Below are 21829 nucleotides of genomic sequence, written 5' to 3'. Positions count from 1 at the left end.
CCAGGCCTCCCTGTCCATCACCAACTCCCAGAGTTTACTCAGACTCACATCCATCGAGTCAGTGATGCCATCCAGCCATCTCATCCTCTGTCGTCCCCTTCTCCTCCTGCCCCCAATCCCTCCCAGCATCAATCTTTTCCAATGAGTCAACTCTTCACATGAGGTGGCCAAAGTACTGGGGTTTCAGCTTTAGTATCATTCCTTCCAAAGAAATCCCAGGGTTGATCTCCTTCAGAATGGACTGGTTGGATCTCCTTGCAGTCCAAGGGACTCTCAAGAGTCTTCTTCAACACCACAGTTCAAAAGCATCAATTCTTCGGCGCTCAGCCTTCTTCACAGTCCAACTCTCACATCCATACATGACCACAGGAAAAACCATAGCCTTGACTAGACGGACCTTTGTTGGCAAAGTAATGTCTCTGCTTTTGAATATGCTGTCTAGGTTGGTCATAACTTTCCTTCCAAGGAGTAAGCATCTGTTAATTTCATGGCTGCAGTCACCATCTGCAGTGATTTTGGAGCCCAGAAAAATAAAGTCTGACACTGTTTCCACTGTTTCCCCATCTATTTCCCATGAAGTGTTGGGACCGGATGCCATGATCTTCGTTTTCTGAATGTTGAGCTTTAAGCCAACTTTTTCACTCTCCACTTTCACTTTCATCAAGAGGCTTTTTAGTTCCTCTTCACTTTCTGCCATAAGAGTGGTGTCATCTGTATATCTGAGGTTATTGATATTTCTCCCGGCAATCTTGATTCCATCTTGTGTTTCTTCCAGTCCAGCGTTTCTCATGATGTACTCTGCATAGAAGTTAAATAATCAGGGTGACAATATACAGTCTTGACGTACTCCTTTTCCTATTTGGAACCAGTCTGTTGTTCCATGTCCAGTTCTAACTGTTGCTTCCTGACCTGCATACAAATTTCTCAAGAAGCAGATCAGGTGGTCTGGTATTCCCATCTCTTTCAGAATTTCCCACAGTTTATTGTGATCCACATAGTCAAAGGCTTTGGCATAGTCAATAAAGCAGAAATAGATGTTTTTCTAGGTGATAGAATTCCAGTTGAGCTATGCCAAATCCTAAAAGATGATGCTGTGAAAGTGCTACACTCAATATGCCAGCAAATTTGGAAAACTCAGCAGTGGCCACAGGACTGGAAAAGGTCAGTTTTCATTCCAATCCCAAAGAAAGGCAATGCCAAAGAATGCTCAGACTACCGCACAATTGCACTCATCTCACACACTAGTAAAGTAATGCTCAAAATTCTCCAAGCCAGGCTTCAGCAATATGCGAACCGTGAACTTCCTGATGTTCAAGCTGGTTTTAGAAAAGGAAGAGGAACCAGAGATCAAATTGCCGACATCCACTGGATCATGGAAAAACTTTATATAATACATGATTAAATAGCCAAGTCACGATAAATTGTATATATAACAATGCCAAATTTAAATTGTATATGTGGTACACTATGGAAAAGAAATTAAAGTTGCATTAATGTTCAGTTTTTAACAGTCCATATTTAAAGAAAAACATCGATAAGGACAGTAGGCAAAAGGAAATCAGTCCTATTTTCTCTCCCATTTGTTTTAACTTTATATGAGAGTTCTATTTAAACAGGGTCTTAAAAAGAAACACAAAAAAATACTCTGATTCAAGCTAAGGAATATTTACTTAGGGAAGTATGCTTTTCAGACATGATTTTTATAGCAACTTTTTACAAATTAATTTTGAATTGGCTCTGCAATATATCTAATTGTATGGATCCATTGACTTAAAACTAGATTGATCTATTGATCTAGATAAACATACACATACACACACACATGCACACACACATACACAGCATGACATTCTGCCTGGCCTAAGTGAGAGAGAGAAAACAAATATCGTACATTAACACATAAAAATGGAATCTGGAAAAAACGGTATTGATGAACCTATTTACAGGGCAGGAACAGAGATGCAGATGTAGAGAGTGGACACGTGGACATGGAAGAGGAAGGGGAGGGCGGCACAGACTGGGAGAGCAGCATTGACATGTATGCCCTCCCATGGATGAAATAGATAGCCAGTAGGAAGCTTTTGATGGCACAAGGAGCTCAGCTCGGTGCTCTGTGACGAATCACAGGGGTGGGATGGTGCGAGAGGGAGGCTCAAGAAGAATGAAAAATGTATATACATATACCTGATTCACTTTGTTGTATAGCAGAAACTAACACAACATTGTAAAGCAATTATACTCCTATAAAAATTTTTAAAAAAAATGATTCTAATTAAGAGAGAAAGGACTAAGCTATGTGACTCATCATTCTAGCTCTAACTTTTATGATTTTGAAAACCATATAGACTGATAAAGTTTGTAGGAGCAGAGAATATTGATTGGGTTTCTTCCATTATAGCATTTCTTTGTTAAAAACCTTAGAACCTTTTTTTTCCCCTAAAAATTTACATGTATATGTACTTCCATGAGAAAATAAGAAATTGTTTTGTAAACCAAATATAAACATTAACTCTTAAAACAAATATGCTGTGCTTAGTTGCTTAGTAGTATGTGACTCTTTGCGACCCCATGGACTGTAGCCCAACAGGATCCTCCGTCCCTGGGGATTCTCCAGGCAGGAATACTGGAGTGGGTAGCCTATCCCTTCTCCAGGGGAACTTTCTAACCCAGGAATTGAACCAGGGTCTCCTGCAGTGAAGGCAGATTCTTTACCAGCTGAGCAACCCGAGAAGCCCCAAGTATACCTGAGTTCAAATTCCAGCTCTACCACTTAAGGAGCTAGTTTCTGGACCTTTCTTCCTCTTTTCCTTCATCTGTAAAATGGGCATTTCAGCAGCATATACCCCTTTGTATTGTTGTAACAGTTACATGTAATTAATAGAGTAAAGCACTTAAAACAGTACTTAGCACATAAAAGTACTGGATAAGTGGTGGTATTATTATTAATTTCTGTATTTTATTTCTATATTTTTCTGTAATAATCAGTTAATTTAAAAAGCTGTTAAAAGCTATGAGCCCTCTCCTACAAAAAAATATCCTTACATGCGTGTGCTGAGTTTTGTTTACCATTCCAGGGGTGCACAGAGCCCCTGAGACACATCTTGGGCACACACCACACCTCTGCTCTGACTAGGATGCGTGCATCTCAGATGGGAATGATTCCTGCACTATTGATGCGCAGGAGCTTTATGGTCTCCATATTTTATATGAAGACTCTGATTTTCACATAATTTAGGAAGTTCACTCATTGCTAACTAGGGAATGAAACTGGAACCTGAACCTAAAGTGTTTGACTTTCAATGCAGTGTCATTCCAGGACGTTGGTTCAGTGCATGGCGGGACCTGCCCTGCTGTCCTGCCCTTGGCTGGGCGTCCTTTTCTTGGTACTCCTGACTTCTGCTCCACATAGCATCTCCAACATACAGTATCACCTGAAGCTTGACCTGCACCCACAGCAGTTCAGTTCAGTCACTCAGTCATGTCCGGTTCTTTGCAACCCCAAGAACTGCAGCACACCAGGCCTCCCTGTCCATCACCAACTCCTGGAGTTTACTCAAACTCATGTCCATTAGTCGGTGATGCCATCCAACCATCTCATCCTCTGTTGTCCCCTTCTCCTCCTGCCTTCTATCTTTTCCAGCATCAGGGTCTGTTCTAATGAGTCAGTTCTTCGCACCCACATCAGTGAAATACATGTGTGGACAGTGCTAGTGCTAAGTCACTTCAGTTGTGTCTGACTCTTTGTGATCCTATTGGCCGTAGCCTGCCAGGCTCCTCTGTCCCTCTGTGCATGGGATTCTCCAGGCAAGAATACTGGAGCGGGTTGCCATTTCTTTCTCCAGGGGATCTTCCTGACCCAGAGGTTGAACCCACGTCTTCTGTGTCTCCTGCATTGGCAGGCAGGTTCTTTACCACTAATGCCACCTGGGAAGCCCAGAAGGCAAATGTCAACGAAGGGTGTATACATGGCAAAGTAGATTCAGTTTAATATTTTCACTGCTGCTTCCTCAAAACTTCATGCCCACTAAATTAGTTTGTTTTTCATGAATAATTGTGATACTCTGCTCTGCCTTTTGTTATTATACTAATAAAATATTTTGTCAGTATCACATATATTTTAAGAACTTAAATATTATTTTATAGAAGTGAATTTATTTAACTATCAATCCCAAATATCAGCATATATAGATGAGCAATGAGACAAAATTTTATATTAGCATAAAGGATTATTTTTTTATTATCAGTTATAAATGTACATAATTATCTTAGAAGAACATTGGACTGCACAGATGTTTGTTCTTGTGTATAGACATGTGTGTTTTGCAAAATGCACACAACAAAGCTAAGACTTTCTTTTGGTGTGTTTTGTGGCAGATGGGAAAGATAATGCGTGGACCATTCATGAAGTTTGTGGCACACGCTGCCTCCTTCACCATTTTTCTGGGACTGCTAGTCATGAATGCAGCTGACAGATTCGAAGGCACCAAAATCCTTCCTAATGAAACCAGCACAGATCATGCAAAACAGCTGTTCAGGATGAAAACATCCTGCTTCTCATGGATGGAGATGCTCATTATTTCCTGGGTAATAGGTAAAGACTGACTTTCTCTCATCATTTATTTTTGCAGCCATAGCAATAGGACTGAATGACACCTGTTCTCTCACACGTCAGTTATATAAATGTATGCAGCATAATACAATGCTCTGCACAACATGATTTTGTGTTTTTAAAGTGCAGTTATCTAGGGTTCATTTTCAGTACCACAGTTCTCTCACATGCCACATGCTTTTTAGATTTCCAAGAAAAACCCAGGAAGAAAATGAACAGGATAGTATGAATCAAACCTTTCCAGTGATGAAAAACTGCCATTCATATTTTGGGACAGCTGTGACTTCAAGCTTAAAAATAACCATATGATTTTATGTTGCAATTTAATAGGAACAGAAGGTCCTAGCCACTCACACCTATTGAACATTTGTTATGTACTAAGAACTGTTCAGATCATTTTACATGCATCACATTACCCACTGTCTTTGTGCTTTAGAGGTCTACTCTATCGTATAATAATAATGTCTACATTATGGCTTTAGGTCTCCCAGAAGGAAAGTGAAACAGAGAGAATGCAGTCTCAATTACTAGGCTGTCTTTAGAATCAGTCATCCATATTGCTTGACATTAAATATAATGCAAATAAAAGATATTTCAATTGGATATTTATAAATGAATAGACTCAGTAACTATTACCTATTGAGGTTAATAATGTGAATAAAATGTAGTCCTTATAGTCAAGGAAGTTAAGTCTGCTGGAGGGGGGCAGGCAGGTCAACAAGTAAATCAACAAAGAAAACTATGTAACAAATAATATTACTGAGGAGCTATTAGAGGGTTATGAACATATACAGATTGGGCACCTAAATCTGAGTGGGTGGGATGTGGAAGGGGCAGAGAAGGTCTCCCTAGACAGTACATTCAACCTGAGATTTTTAAGATAAGGGCATGTTAATCCTACTGACTGTTTATGGGGAGGTAAGGACGGACTGATGTTGAGGCTGAAACTCCAGTATTTTGGCCACCTGGTGGGGAGAGCTGACTCATTTGAAAAGACCCTGATGCTGGGAAAGATTGAGGGCAGGAGGAGAAGGGGACAACATAGGATGAGATGGTTGGATGGCATCACCGACTCAATGGACATGGGTTTGGGTGGACTCCGGGAGTTGGTGATGGACAGGGAGGCCTGGCGTCCTGCGGTTCATGGGGTCACAAAGAGTCGGACATGACTGAGCGACTGAACTGAACTGAAGGACGCTACAAGGCATGGATCAAAAAGCTGAAGGCAAAGATGTGGAACTAGGTCCACACTTGGCTCCTCATTTGCCAAGTCATGTGTTAGGCTCAGCTATAACGCAGGCTCATTTATGGATGTGATTGATGGGAGAGAGGGGAGGAGACACGGTCAGAGGATGATTTTCAGCTATTGGTGCTGTGATTCCTCACCTTTTATAAAACACATCTGGCTGTGAGGTAGAGGGTGGCTTTGAGGAGGGGGTTCGGGAGGCTGAGAGACAACTGAAGTGATCCATGTGTGGAATGTGTGGAATGTGGAAAGGGAGTGAGGAAAGGACTTGTGAGCTTTGTAAAAGATACTCTTCAAAAAACCTGGTAATGTATTGCACATGGACAGGGAGAGCTGTGGATTCTGCCTTGGGTTAAGGTGCTGACTGCAAGTCTCTAAGAGGAAGAATACAGAGGGAAGATAAGGATTGAGACCAGGAGAATGAAAAGCTGGTAAGGAAGTTTGCTTGAGATTGACTTTGAAGTGCCCATGGGATTTTCAGGTGAAGACGTCTATTAAGTAATAGGAAATGCAACCCTAGAGAGAAGCCAGGCTGTGGACAAAGTTTCAGCTATCTCCATAAGGTCCTGACTATGCAGGAAGTCCTGCAGGGTAGATATGTGGAGAAGGATGTGAGAAGAGAGCTCAAGGAATCTTTATCCAAAACTGTTGGCAGTCCGTAAGCTTGGTTCTCCCCTGGTGATCTGGAGAAGCATCTGTAGTCAGTTTTATGTTACTTCTGTGGCAAGGGATATCTTCTAGGCTTCCTCATTCTGGGGCTGATCGGATAATCAATTGAAATGTTATAAAGCACTATACAAATTACCTTATGAGCATTTTAAATGCATATGAGGTAATTCAACAGCATTGAGAGTTATTCAAAACTTCTGAATCACTTCATTTCCTGGTTATGTTCCAAGGAGAAATATAGTGTCTTAACATGTGAATTGCATCACTAAGGTAAACCTTTGATAAAGAAGAGTTTGATTGTCCACTTTTTCTTTTCTAATTGGTTTGTCTTATGCTATAAAGCTCTAAGAAATATATTACATCTCACTTTGAATATTTGATTTAAAATAAGAATGATCATTTGGACATTGCCTTTATCTCAAGCTAAATATGCCTATATGCCGTCATGTTTTGTGCGTGTTAGCATGTGTAACATACATAATATAGTACTTGGCACATTAGAAATGTTTAATAAATTTCAGATGGCTATGATTATTATTAAACTCTTCATTAAGAGTTCATATGTTTTATATGGAAGTGATATTTCCTACTGAAAAGATATTAATCAAGATATGACTCTTTCAAGGTTAAACTTTGAAAGCATTTAATTTTATGTAAGGGGATTAGATATAATGAATGTTCATGTTATTCTTGTTCTTATTTTAAACTTTCTGTTTTGTATCGGGGCATAGCCAGTTAACAAGGTTGTGATAATTTCAGGTAAACAGTAAAAGGACTCATCCATACATACACGTGCATCCATGTTCATCTCATTCTTTATCAAACATAATTTACTCTTCTCATACTAATATTTTAATATAAGCATTAGAAGTTTTTCCTTTTTCACCTGGAAACCTAAACCAAGAATGTTAACTTTTAATTTTATGAATAAAAGCATTTTCCTTGGAACAACTGGCCCAATAACCTTTATATTTGAGATGTGGAGATGTTCTCAGTGTTCATTTACAGGTAAAACAATGAACAACTCAGAATGGACAACTGGTACTTTGTAGCATGTGTTAGACTCCTGGTTCAGTTTCTAACACTGATATTTATTTTTCTTCTTGAATTTTCTTGAAAGTGGTTGTACCTTCTGGAAATAATCATTAAGTGGCCTAAGTTACTTAGGTCTGATGCTAGCTGGTTTGAAAGAAAAGACTGACATTACTGATCACAGAAAGCAAATTGATTTAATTTTAGTGAAAAGTTGAAAAGCTGAATGATGGACTCTGCATTCCAAGAGATCTTGACAAGACAGAATGGTGAGCTCAAAACAAAGAGAAATGAGAAGGGTAGCAGGAACACAGGGAGGGGGAGACGTGCTTGATGACACTTGACAGGAAAAGGTCTTAAGCAGCAGTTTTAGCCTAATGTCCAGTGTGAGCGCCGAGGAAGGAAATGCAATGCAGGACTGACTCTTCAACAGGAGGGAAGGACTGCAGGGAAGGGCTGTAATTAAGTCCCTGAGCCACACTCTGTCTAGACCACAGCTGCAGGCAATTGGCAAAATAGGGAGCATTCCAAGTGGAAAGCCGTCAGAAAAGTGAGTGGCTTCTCCACAGAAAAGCCCCTGTTGGGACTGGAGAAACTTACTCTGTAGGGTGGGAGGTAGGGCGGAACCTAGGGATTGTGAAGCCTGAAATTTAATTTTTTGGAGGGCCCCATTTAGAGAAAAAGAAGGCAAAATAGAGAAGGAAAAATGGAGGATCCTGGGCAAATAAGGCATCCTAGAATTCAAATTTCATTTAAATGGGAAATGGGAAACCCACCTCTGCTCTAGAAGAATAAATTTAATGAGGGCACAGGTGTTTTTGCTTTTTAAAAAATTTTATTTTAAGAAATGTAAAGGTGGAGGGAGCAGATTCATTCTTTTGAGGGCAGAATTAGTACTGACAGGTTCACAGTGAAGGGATACTTCCTGCAAAGTCAACAATGTCCAGATGAGCAGCCTTCAGTAGGAGTAATTCAGGACATATTCAAGCAGAGGCTCCACCCTGTGGAAGTTCTCCACTTGTGGAGAAACTGGACTAGATGGAGGATTTTGAACTATGCTTGGCAACGCCTGGGGGTCCTCAGAAAACATAATGTGGAAATTCTTCCTTCAAACAGAATGGTTTGCTGTGTCTGTTTTATCTTTTAAGCTTTGAGAAGATATCATTTTTACCAAGAAGTGTACCCCTTAAAGAGAGAGAAGATGGAGGAGAAGTGGGAAGGAGAGAAGCTTTGAAAGCAACTAGACTATACGAATTGAAAACCCCCAGTAATCCGTTTTTCAGCTACTCCAAACTACCCTTGTTTCATAGTGAGGAAGCTGGTGGGAACCCAGGGACCACATCCACACACAGACGGCCCTCAGATTTTTTCACTCTTGCTCATACTTGTGTGTGTGTGTGCATGTGCATGAGTGGACACACGCAGTGTTTCCTATGTTATTAATAAGTCTGATCCACTAAAGTATATATGAATCCAATCCCAGCCTTCTCTAAATTTGGAATAATTTCAAAATAAGTAAGTCGTGTGATACGTTGAATGCTGATTTTGAGAAAAGCACAGTTAAGCTGTTGGAAGGCGAGTCCCAGGTGGTGCTAGTAGTAAAGAACCTGCCTGCCAATGCAGGAGACACGGGAGACACAGGTTCGATCCCTGGGTTGGGGCGATCCCCTGGAGAAGGGCACGGCAACCCACTCCAGTATTCTTACCTGGAGAATCCCATGGACAGAGGAGCCTGGCAGGCTACAGTCGACGGGGTCGAAAAGAGTCAGATACAAGTGAAGTGACTTAGCGTGCACGCACAAGCTGTTGGAAGGACACAGCATGGCTTTTTAAAACCCCTACAGGGCTTCGCAATCATTCACATAGGTTCTGTGATAAAAGTTTATGACAAACATGGGGATTTGGGGAAGGTGATTAGTCGCAGAAAGGGCGGAAGATTTATTTCAACTAGGGGACCCTGGAGACTTCTTGATGGAAGTAGACTTTGAGGAATTGTTGGTGTTTAGGTTGTGTTTCTCCAGATGGCTCTAGGAGGAGACAGGACATCAGAGATTAGGATGTCTTAAAGATAATAGGGGTAAAGTTACTTCTTTTTAATAAAGAAAGAAAATATATACCAGACATAGAAAATCTGAAATAGTAAATTCTCAATAAGTATTAGTTATCTTTTCAAGTGCCAGACACTGTGCTATGCATTTTCTATATGTTATTTAAGTCTCATGACCATCCTATGAAGTAGGTACAAACTACTATCATCCCCATTTTGCAAGCTGAATTTTAGAAAGTTTCAGTAAGTTGCCAAAGATTGCACAGCTAACAAATGGATGACTGTGATTGTTCAGGCACCCAGCAGTGTCTGACTCTTTGTGACCCCATGGACTGCAGCACACCAGGCCTCCCTGTCCCTCACCATCTCCCAGAGTTTGCCCAAGTTTATGTTCATTGCATTAGTGATGCCGTGGTGTCTGATTCCAAAACCTGTGCTCCTAAGTAATACACTAAGTTTTAGAGTGGATGTGCAACATTATTAATAATTCTGCCATGAAGAAACTACTACTACTACTATGCTCCTGTAATTCCTTCTAGTCTTTTACTATGCTGGTTTAAACATAATATCATAGAATATATAAAATGTTTACTTGGCATGCTTGAATGTTTATGACATAAACATTTCCCATTGTGTATTAGTCTAGGTCCTCCAAGAAGCATATGCAAAGACAGAAATTAACATGCAACAATTTTATTAAGGGAAATTCTATGTGAGAGAAATGGGAGGGAGCTGAAGAAACCTTCAAGGGCTGTAAGACTGTGATGCAAGGTTGATGTTCAGGGCAGGAGAGAGGGAAGGAAGGTAGGACAGAAGCACCCTAGATATCCATTCTGTCTAAAGAAAGTTTGACAAGTCTGTCAAGAGATCCTTGAGCTGAGGTCAGCCATTGGAGGAGTCCCATGACTCTCAAGAAGGGGTGCCCTCAGTCACTGGTGAGGAGCAGCCCATGGGAAGCATGGCCTTAGGGCAAAAGTGTCTATAGTCTTCAGAGTGCTGCAGCTTTGGCCCATGGCCAGTTGAATTTCTGTATTTGGAGGCCTGTGGGGCACATTCTTGTGGCCACTATTCCATGGTAATTAAAATATCATATGAAATGGCTACATAATAGTCTATTTGTGAAAGTCCCATGATTACTTCTATTTTGAGGATGTTAGTATCGCTGTTTTTACATATATATTTTTTTATTATAAAGAATCCTATAATGAACATCTTATGTACAGAATTAATGGATCAAATCATGTTTGCTGCTTGAATGCCCTTAATGAACTTTGTCAAATTGCTTTATGATAATGCACTGATATTTTTGGACTATAGGATTTGTAGGGACAGTATAATTATGGCTGAATGGGTAAGATGAGGTCATATTTTGAAGGGTTTTGAATGTCAGCCTGAGACCTTTTAAATTTGTTTTGTTGAAAACTAAGGCTGGAATGAAATTGGATTTTAACCCCTATTTTAACCTCTTTCCCATGCAGGCATGATATGGGCTGAATGTAAAGAAATTTGGACTCAAGGCCCCAAGGAGTACTTGTTTGAGTTGTGGAATATGCTTGATTTTGGAATGCTGGCAATCTTTGCAGCATCATTCATTGCAAGATTCATGGCATTTTGGCATGCTTCCAAAGCCCAGAGCATCATTGATGCAAATGATACTTTAAAAGATTTAACAAAAGTCACACTGGGAGACAATGTGAAATACTACAATTTGGGTGAGTTTACAGTACCCAGTCAACATGTTTATAAAATGCAGAATTTATTATATCATTTGTATGCAGAATCTTTAAAAAAATGGTACAAATGAGCCTATTTACAAAACAGAAATAGACTCACAGATGTAGAAAACAAGCTTATGGTTACCAAGAGGGAAGGGAGGGTAGGGATAAACACAAGAGAGAGATTGGAATTGACATATACACACTCAGATCAGATGAGATCAGATCAGTCGCTCAGTCGTGTCTGACTCTTTACAACCCCATGAATCGCAGCAAGCCAGGCCTCCCTGTCTGTCCATCACCAACTCCCGGAGTTCACTCAGACTCATGTCCATCGAGTCAGTGCTGCCATCCAGCCATCTCATCCTCTGTCGTCCCCTTCTCCTCTTGCCCCCAATCCCTCCCAGCATCAGAGTCTTTTCCAATGAGTCAACTCTTCGCATGAGGTGGCCAAAGTACTGGAGTTTCAGCTTTAGCATCATTGCTTCCAAAGAAATCCCAGGGCTGATCTCCTTCAGAATGGACTGGTTGGATCTCCTTGCAGTCCAAGGCACTCTCAAGAGTCTTCTCCAACACCACAGTTCAAAAGCATCAATTCTTTGGCGCTCAGCCTTCTTCACAGTCCAACTCTCACATCCATACATAACCACAGGAAAAACCATAGCCTTGACTAGACGAACCTTTGTTGGCAAAGTAATGTCTCTGCTTTTGAATATGCTATCTAGGTTGGTCATAAGTTCCCTTCCAAGGAGTAAGCGTCTTTTAATCTCATGGCTGCAGTCACTATCTGCAGTGATTTTGGAGCCCAGAAAAAGAAAGTCTGACACTGTTTCCACTGTTTCCCCATCTATTTCCCATGAAGTGATGGGACCAGATGCCATGATCTTTGTTTTCTGAATGTTGAGCTTTAAGCCAACTTTTTCACTCTCCACTTTCACTTTCATCAAGAGGCTTTTGAGTTCCTCCTCTTCACTTTCTGCCATAAGGGTGGTGTCATCTGCATATCTGAGGTTATTGATATTTCTCCCGGCAATCTTGATTCCAGCTTGTGTTTCTTCCAGTCCAGCGTTTCTCATGATGTACTCTGCATATAAGTTAAATAAACAGGGTGACAATATACAGCCTTGACGAACTCCTTTTCCTATTTGGAACCAGTCTGTTGTTCCATGTCCAGTTCGAACTGTTGCTTCCTGACCTGCATACAAATTTCTCAAGAGGCAGACAGGTGGTCTGGTATTTCTATCTCTTTCAGAGTTTTCCACAGTTTATTGTGATCCACACAGTCAAAGGCTTTGGCATAGTCAATACAGCAGAAATAGATGTTTTTCTGGAACTCTCTTGCTTTTTCTATGATCCAGCGGATGTTGGCAATTTGATCTCTGGTTCCTCTGCCTTTTCTAAAACCAGCTTGAACATCAGGAAGTTCACAGTTCACATATTGCCGAAGCCTGGCTTGGAGAATTTTGAGCATTACTTTACTAGCGTAAAGTAATATACACACTACTATATATAAAATAGATAACTAATAAGTACCTACTGTATAGCACAGGGAACTCTACTCAATACTCTGTAATGACCTATATGGGAAGAGAATCTAAAACAGAGTGGGTATATGTATAACTGATTCTTGTTGCTATATAGCAGGAACTAACACAGAATTGTGATTCAACTGTACTTTAATAAAAATTTATTTAAATTTTTTTAGATAAATAAAATGATGAAAGAAAAAAAAAAAGGAACACATCAGTAGCAGTTTGGTTACTATTCAATTCTCATAAAATTATTGGTCAGTTTCCAGCTTCTTCAGATTATCTATATCTTTTATTATGCTTTCTACTTCTTTTCTGATATTTCTTCTGGCAGAAAACCTCTCAATCACAAGAATCATCTCCCCTTATCTCTGGGATTAATTGGCTAACCACCAAACTTCATTGAGAATGCTTGTATTATGTCATGGATTTATTTTTTTCTTCTTGTCTATTAAAAATAGTACACATTTAAGTACCATTTCTGTTTAAGGCATGTAAACTATTCGAAAGCAAGTGAATCATTGAAGGCTCCCAATAAATAGCACCCCTTTTTCTCACCCAGACTTTGAACTAGTGCTATGCTGTGCTTAGTCGCTCAGTCGTGTCCAACTCTTTGCGACCCATTGGACTGTAGCCCACCAGGCTCTCTGTCATGGGATTTTTCAGGCAAGAATGTTGGAGTAGGTTGCCATTTCCTCCTCCAGTGGATCTTCCCGACCCAGGGATATAACCTACCTGCTGAGCCATGAGGGAAGCCTTTGAACTAGATGAGAAATAAAACAAAGTGCCAACATTAGGTCAAATCATCACCTTTAATACTGACAAAGTTTAGAGTGGATGATATAATTCTGAGTTTATTAGTCAACTGGCTCAGCAATACTGAACCCCAGGCTTAGGCAGATGTATCCTCCAATTTCCAGGCAGCCATGGACAGGGCAGTCATACCCAAAGAGGGGTATGGTAGCAGGTATCTGATCATGTGAGAGTCCTCCGTGGAAGATCAGAAGGAAATTCCCAAGATAAAGAGGGCAGAGCTGAGTCCAGTATGCTCAGTTTCTACCCTAGTTTAGCAATCAGAGAAGTCATTCTACCTCCCCAGGAGGAAAGTGACTAAAAAAGGAACAGAAGTAGGTTCAGTTATTGCTTAGGGAAAACCTCTCCTTGTAGAAACCTAGGGTGGGAAAAACAGATTCTCTTTGACTACTTACTTCAAGTCCTCCTCTGATAAGATGTCAGTTAACATACAGTTGACGTCTCTATGAGTTTTATTGGCTGTATCACATAGGGATTTCTTTTTTATTATTTCTCTTTAGTATTTTTTTTCTCTTTAGTATTTTAATACCTAACAATGTTTAGAGCACATGTAGGGCTTTTATACAAGGATATATTGTACAGCACAGGGAATATAGCCATTATTTTATAAGAAAATTTTTAATATATGGAATTTTACAAGTCAAACTATTTTTATACTGAACTTATATTCAAAGTGCTATATAAAAATAAACTGCTTTTATTACTTTATTGTTCCTAATTCTACTTCTCAGCAAATAAGCAAATACAAATTTATAATTATGTTTTTCCTCTCTGTTACACACTGCTTTGCATTTTTCTTCATAATGGCTTCTTAATTAGATTTTTGATGTTCTGATGTAATAATGTCAGAAAAATTCATAAATGAATAATTACTACATTCTATGATAAAAATAGACTTGAATGGCCAATATAAATTACCTTAGTAAGTTTAAATAACCACAAGTACTGCACAGGCCCCAAATTACTTTATGGTATAATTATAGTTTAAGACTAAATAATGATATCATTTACTAGGGCCTTATTTTCTTTTATTATAGTTTAAGATTAAATAGTAAATGCCACTATTTAGCTAGTGCCAAGCACTTTCTAAACACTGAATGTATGTTGACTTGCTAAATTCTCACAACAGATGATAGGGTATAAACAGTATGTCATTTTTAAAGATGGGAAAATAAAACTATTAATAAGATAAATAATTTGTATTAGTTCTTCTAGTTGATTTTAGATAGATAGATGCATGCAGAAATGTGTGGTAAGTCGCTTGAATCATGTCCAACTCTCAGCGACCCTACAGACTACAACCCACCACTCTCCTGTCCGTGGAGTTCTCTAGGCAAGAGTATCGGAGTGGTTACATAAGCCAAGTCCATAGTTTGTACTCTCAACCATTATGCTATACCATTATGGAAAACTACCAGCAAACCAGGGGGTAATTTTCTTTGTAAATTCAAAAGTTCAAATATACCTGACACTTAAAGAAGTTCCATTAGGAACTGGATTGCTAATGTAATTATATTTCTATCCCAGAAAAGAAGTTAAGTAAAAAGTTTCCTTCTCCAGGAGATCTTCCTGATCCAGGGATCAAACCCAGGTCTCTTGCAATGCAGACAGATTCTTTACCATCTGAGCTACCAGGAAAGCCCCAAGTAAAAAATGTAAATAAACTCACCATAACTTTTGTCTTTCCTTTCTCCTAGCCAGGATAAAGTGGGACCCCTCTGATCCTCAAATTATATCTGAAGGTCTTTATGCAATTGCTGTAGTTTTAAGTTTCTCCAGAATAGCCTACATTTTACCAGCAAATGAAAGCTTTGGACCTCTGCAGATATCACTTGGAAGAACGGTAAAAGATATCTTCAAGTTCATGGTCATATTCATCATGGTGTTTGTGGCCTTTATGATTGGAATGTTCAACCTCTATTCCTACTACATTGGTGCAAAGCAAAACGAAGCCTTCACAACGTAGGTGTTTTTGGTTCTTTTAATCATGATGATTGTCAATTAAACTTTAGCCTAATAGTGTTCATATACAACAGTGGGATAAATAATGTTTTAGTAAAGACATTATTCCCAGTTACTCTTTAGCATTATGAGAGAAGTTTTAAATGTGTTGTAAGAACTCAACAATGTAGGCAACCTTTCTAATAGTAAGTAATTATAGTTAACAATTTTAGGGCCAGGAGCTACCTCATACACATTATCTTATTATTTCTGTTTCACACAAAAAGGAACTGAAGCTCAGGGAAGTTAAATGACATGCTGAGTGTCTCATAGCTGCTAGTATGTAGAAAAGCCAGGACTAGTCCCTTGTCCACTGACCCTAGCATCTGTGCTCCTCACTGCTGTATCCTGCTCAGTTCAGACTCCTGGGGCCCTACAAGAATGGCTGCTTCCAAAATCAATCTGAGTTACCAGCAGCAACAAGGGTTTTAACTTATGTTCATCATGGATACACGTTTTTTATAAAGTATGTTTGGAATACATTACTCAAATATTAGGTATTCAGGTATACTTTGGCCACCTGATGCGAAGAGCCGACTCACTGGAAAAGACCTTGATTCTAGGAAAGACTGATGGCATCACTGACTCAGTGGACATGAATTTGAGCAAACTCTGGGAGATGGTGAAGGACAGGGAAGCCTGGAATGCTGCAGTCCATGGGATCACAAAGAGTCGGACACTACCGAGCAACTGAAGAACAACAAAAAAATGTTACAATGAGAAGTACTGATCAAAGCATAACCTATTATTCATATTCCTGTAAAGTTCAGTTTATCAGAGAGATTGAACCAACTGACCTAAGCAGAGGAGCTTCATTTTGGTCAATAATTATGCCTAATGCATTGAAATTCCTAAGACATGTCAGTGATTTTAGTAACATTGACTATGTTTATATTGTCATATTTTCCTTAAGACACCTTAAGACACATACCATTATCTATTTATTGGATATTAGAAGTGTAGATGAGCAGAAAACACAAAAGGACTATAAATTACATTATTACATTACATATATAAATTATAAATTACATATTACATTGTTTTTATTAATACATTTAATATTTTCTTTACCAAAACTATGGATTATTTAAATGTTAATGTCTGTGGCTTGAAGTTATGTTAACATTTATTGAGCACTTATTATGTGCCAGATAGTGAGTTGTGTACTTCATATGCAAAATATTCCCTTATCCTTGCAACAATCCTGGAAATAGTTATTGTACCTATTTTACAAAAAAGAAAACTGAGGCTCAGGGAAGTGAAGAATTTTCTCATGAATATCTAATAATTTTCAGACATTAAATCAGCTTGCTTTTATTATACTATCATTGTCATTCATTTGTATGCTTTATCATCTCCTTTATTTCCTTTTTTTTACCCAGTGTGGAAGAGAGTTTTAAGACACTGTTTTGGGCTATATTTGGACTTTCTGAAGTGAAATCGGTGGTCATCAACTATAATCACAAATTTATTGAAAACATCGGTTATGTTCTTTATGGAGTCTATAATGTTACAATGGTCATTGTTTTGCTAAACATGTTAATTGCAATGATCAACAGTTCATTCCAGGAAATTGAGGTATAATCTCTATACATTTGTATACTATGTGGTATATATTTTAACTATTCCAGGGATCAACTCAGCAATGGTGGTGATACTATAGACTACTTTCTATCTGTTCTTTACCTTTTTATATAGTTCTTTATATATTTTATAGAAAATTTATATTTTTATATTCTTTATATGTAGTAATCAGAAAATTTTAATCCTTTGCTTCCAAGCACATCATCTATGGGTGTGGTAGGATAGTAAGAAATAAGGATGAGAAATGTTGTATGATTTAGTAGTATTATTTGTAAATTCTTAGAGATACTATATCAGCATGAATTTATATTTCATTTAAAAATTATTGCTTATGAATGCCACTGTTCTCCAAATCTTACTTTGAGTGATGTTCAAAATTGACTTTTTCTCAAATTTAGAGTGATTTTTATTCAAGAATCTTGGTGTGTGTCCCAAATTCATCAAAGCAGTGATCTGTTGCAAAATATAAGAGTGAATAATTTTTCATAGTGTTTTTCAGAATATAGGAAAATAGCTTTATAACTTTCAGTGTATTTATAAATACATGCAAGTTTTAAGATCTGTAAGAATGATAATTTTTTTAAGTAAATTTTCCTAAATTTTCTTTCCTAAGAGTGTGTGAATAGTACCTTAATATTTTTGAGAATATCTTGGGGTGGTGTTTGGGGTCTGAGATCGTTGTAGGTAACATTACTTCCATCTAGCCACACAATGTCAGAAGCATCCCAGTAATTCTGTTTATGCATTTCCTTGCTGAACTGTCATATTTATTTGTATAGGATGATGCTGATGTGGAATGGAAATTCGCAAGGGCCAAACTTTGGTTTTCTTACTTTGAGGAGGGAAGAACTCTTCCTGTTCCCTTCAACCTGGTGCCAAGTCCAAAGTCCCTGTTTTATCTCTTATTGAGGCTTAAGAAATGGATTTCTGAATTGTTCCAGGGCCATAAAAAAGGTTTCCAGGAGGATGCAGAAATGAACAAGGTGATTTGACTTAATAATTTGAAGTTATGTTTTTAAACACTAAAACCATGATAGGCACGATACCACATCCCTTTATAAAGAAGCAGTTTGTGATGACATGCCTATTCGTTCCCAAATGTAGTCAATTAGCTCAGAGCAGTCCTTTGGCTTTTGTCTGTTTATTAGGAGTACACTGGACATTTTTTACTAAAAAATATAAGAAAAATCCATGAAATGTAGCTACAATAATGTGTCACATTTTCCAGCGTGGGTATTAAAAGGAAGAGCTATTCTGGGGCGTATTTTCACTGTGGTAGCTACATGTCCCTCCCTTTGCCTTCAATTTATACAGCTAGGTGTAGTTATATACCTCAGCTTAGGCAGCTTCAATTTTTTTTCACCTTCAACTTATACAGCTAGCTAATTATGACTTCGGGGACACTGACAGACTCTTAAGTACTACACAAAGAACTTCAGAAATCAATTGCTCACATGTAATATGGGAGATGAGGCTTGGCATTACATCAAGAAAGATCTATCTAAGGGTACTAATTGGAAACTGTAATCTCATGAAGCAGGGCCATCTTAAGAATCCATGGAAGTGATCTGTCTAGTGCCTGATGAAGGAGTAGAACCATCACAGAGGGTTAAGGAATGTGTGGAGCATGTGGAGCACTATGTGGACTGCGTGGGGGTGGGGAGGTTATTCTCTGCCAGGAATTCCGAGGGGACAGAACTCTGTATCCAGGAGGAGCACAGACTAGATGCCGCCAGAGGAGGGCCAAGAGGCAGACAGGTTTGGATATGGTGTCATAGATAAGTGATGAGTCAGCTGCTTCTAGAAGGAAGACTGAAGGGGAATACAATGAATATTTTTTACAATTCCCAATTTTAATGAGGAAATACATTTGTTTATTTTATTCTTCAAATTATAGGAAAAGAGGCCATGGGCAAAATTTGCTAATAGTTCAATTTTAGCTTTATGTAAAAAAAAAAATTATCAAGATCTGTCCAACAGAATGGTGGGCTTTCTTATGAAATAGTGAGTTCCCTATCATTTTAAGTAATCAATAAATGCTAGATGACCAGTATTAGGATTTTATAGATTTTTCTGCACTGGGTGGGCAACTGAGCCAAATGATCATAAAGGTCCCTTGCAATTATAAGGTTCTATTATTGAATATAAAGGAAATATTGTAATTCCTGCTGGGTTTGCATCTTACTACTTGGGATTCTCAAGTTAAGCTCCCTGAGCTCCAATTTCACCTGTAATATGGGAATTACAGTTATATCTATGTCATGAAAATCAAATCAAATAAATATGTGAAAGTGCTTTGAGAATTCTTAAGCTTTCTTTAAATGTATGACGATTATTTTGGATAGGAATTTTGGAAAAAATATATGATCTTTGGTGCTCTCCCAGATGTATAACTTACAGAACTCAGTGGGTTGAATAGCAAAAATTTCTCTCACCTTACTCCATGTTACTAAGCATGTCGCTCTTAGTAACATGTGGTTAGAACTGCAACCCCAGACAATTCAGTGTCCAAACAAAATGTCCGAGTATTCACCAAACGGAAGACCCTAGTAAGAATATGTTCCTCTCAAAGAAACTTGCTGGAGAATTAGACCAGATGGCTTTTAGAATATGGGATGAAGGAAGACTGAAATTCTTCTTACAGTTCTCAATGTATAATTAGTGATTATATTCATTTTACTCTCTATCTTTAAAAGAGAAATGAAGGAAAGAAATTTGGAATTTTGGGAAGTCATGAAGACCTTTCAAAATTATCACTTGACAGAAAACAGGTAAGATCACATTTGAAAATATGGAGCCACAGTTATGATCTGGCTTATCTTCTCAGAAAGAAGGACAAATATTCAGAAGCAATTTTAAGAAACAGTAGACACAGTAAAGAATTAACAATTTGGCAGTGCTCAAAGAATCTGCTATTGAGAAGTTAAAGCAAGCCTGTGTCCAGTGCATCAGCAAAAAGAATTACATGGCTGTTTAAGGCAGATATTAAACATATATTTGGAGTACTTTGGGGTGATAAAATATAGAACTGTGATGTAAAGAAGGAAAAATTAAAATAATAGAGGAACTTGTCAGGGACCTGATGGAGATATAATTAATGTAATTCTTCACAGCTCAGGTGGCGATTATGCACACCTAGCAGAGCTGCATTATTTGTCAGTAATCGAGAGGTTGTCAAAAGAGGCTCCCTGAGAATTCAGTGGCTGCTCCAGTCAGCACAGTTTACAATAAGCAGTGTACCCGAGAGCTACATCAGCTGCCTAATTTGGAGTGGCAGAATCCTTCATGATGGGGACTTTTGATTCATTCTGGCAGCAGGCACATAGTAGGGGCACAAGGCAGAAGGAAATTATGAGTGAACTAATCAGGAGAAGAGCAATGTATTAGGTGAGACTTGCATTCAGTTGCACATAATAATGGTAATAATAAACATGGTGATTTAAGCAAGACAGTTGTCTTCTCCCTTCTCATTTAACTCTCCAGAGTTGGCAGTACAGGGTTCTTGTCAGGAGTGAGTCTCTGCAATTCCCCTGGATACTTTTATCGTAGTCAAATACAAGATGACACCTTTACCTCCAGACATGACACCTACTATTCAGGCATGAAGAAGCAAGGGGGCAGAGGAAAAGTTGGGCACCAGAGGAATCGGTCACCACCCTCAGAAGTGCCTCCCAACATCTGTTACTATATCTCATTAGCCAGAGCTCTGTTCCAGGGCCACCGCATGCAACACAAACGCCAAGGAGGGTTGCGATTTTGTTTTGTTTTTAAGCCAAGTGTGTTACCTCCTCTAACAAAATAGGAATACTCTTAAGCATTGATATAATATTGATATAGTGAGAGCATTGAACTAAGTAGTCAGAAGACTGAGATCTCATCTCATCTCTGCCACTTTAGCAATTCATTTAACTTCTCTGAACCTTAATTTCCTCATTGACAAAATAGGACTAATCAAGTTGTACAACCCATCACACAAAATGGTTGGGAGGATTCAGTTGAAGCTTTGTAAATCACAAACACTAGTAGGTACTTGTTACAGAGAAGCAGCTTTTGTCCTTTGGTTATAATTAACTCAACAAAATTTTTCAAAAAAATAGGTCAGTGTAAGTTGGATTTGGGGCTTCCCGGGTGGCTTAGATGGTAAAGAATCTGCCTGCAATGCAGGAGACCCAGATTTGTCCCTGAGTCGGGAAGAATCCCTGAAAAAGGGAATGACTACATACTCCTGTATTCTTGCCTGGAGAATTCCACTGATACTAGGAGCCTGGTGGGCTACAGTCCATGGGGTCGCAAAGAGGTGGACATGACTGAGCAACTAATACTTTCACTTCAAGTTGGATTTTATAACTTTGCAGTAAGAAATTGCTTATACTGAAAGTATGATGAGTGAATGATAACAATAAATCATTGAACAAGTATAAAACATTTAAAGGGGATTAAAATGCTTTTTTTCGCTTTATGATAGAATCTATGTGTATGTTGGAGAAGGAAATGGCAACCAACTCCAGTACTCTTGCCTGGAAAATCTCATGGACAGGGGAGCCTGGTAGGCTACAGTCCATGGGGTTTCGAAGAGTCGGACAC

General features: G+C 38.7%; 1 protein-coding gene across 1 annotated transcript in view; it reads left to right on the top strand.

Annotated features, from left to right (window-relative positions):
* TRPC6 (transient receptor potential cation channel subfamily C member 6) overlaps positions 1 to 21829 on the top strand; it is a 167990-nt gene that overhangs the window by 134289 nt on the left and 11872 nt on the right. Inside the window, exons 5-10 of the mRNA XM_027563913.1 lie at positions 4375 to 4591; positions 11082 to 11315; positions 15358 to 15622; positions 17044 to 17239; positions 18025 to 18228; positions 19942 to 20016. Coding sequence (XP_027419714.1) covers positions 4375 to 4591; positions 11082 to 11315; positions 15358 to 15622; positions 17044 to 17239; positions 18025 to 18228; positions 19942 to 20016 — 1191 coding nt within the window. The remainder of the gene's footprint in view (positions 1 to 4374; positions 4592 to 11081; positions 11316 to 15357; positions 15623 to 17043; positions 17240 to 18024; positions 18229 to 19941; positions 20017 to 21829) is intronic.

This window comes from Bos indicus x Bos taurus, chromosome 15 (genome assembly GCF_003369695.1).
Source record: "Bos indicus x Bos taurus breed Angus x Brahman F1 hybrid chromosome 15, Bos_hybrid_MaternalHap_v2.0, whole genome shotgun sequence".
In the NCBI taxonomy this organism is placed as follows: Eukaryota; Metazoa; Chordata; class Mammalia; order Artiodactyla; family Bovidae; genus Bos; species Bos indicus x Bos taurus.
Note: the sequence above shows the minus strand (reverse complement) of the source record. Positions and strands in the feature narration are given on the sequence as shown.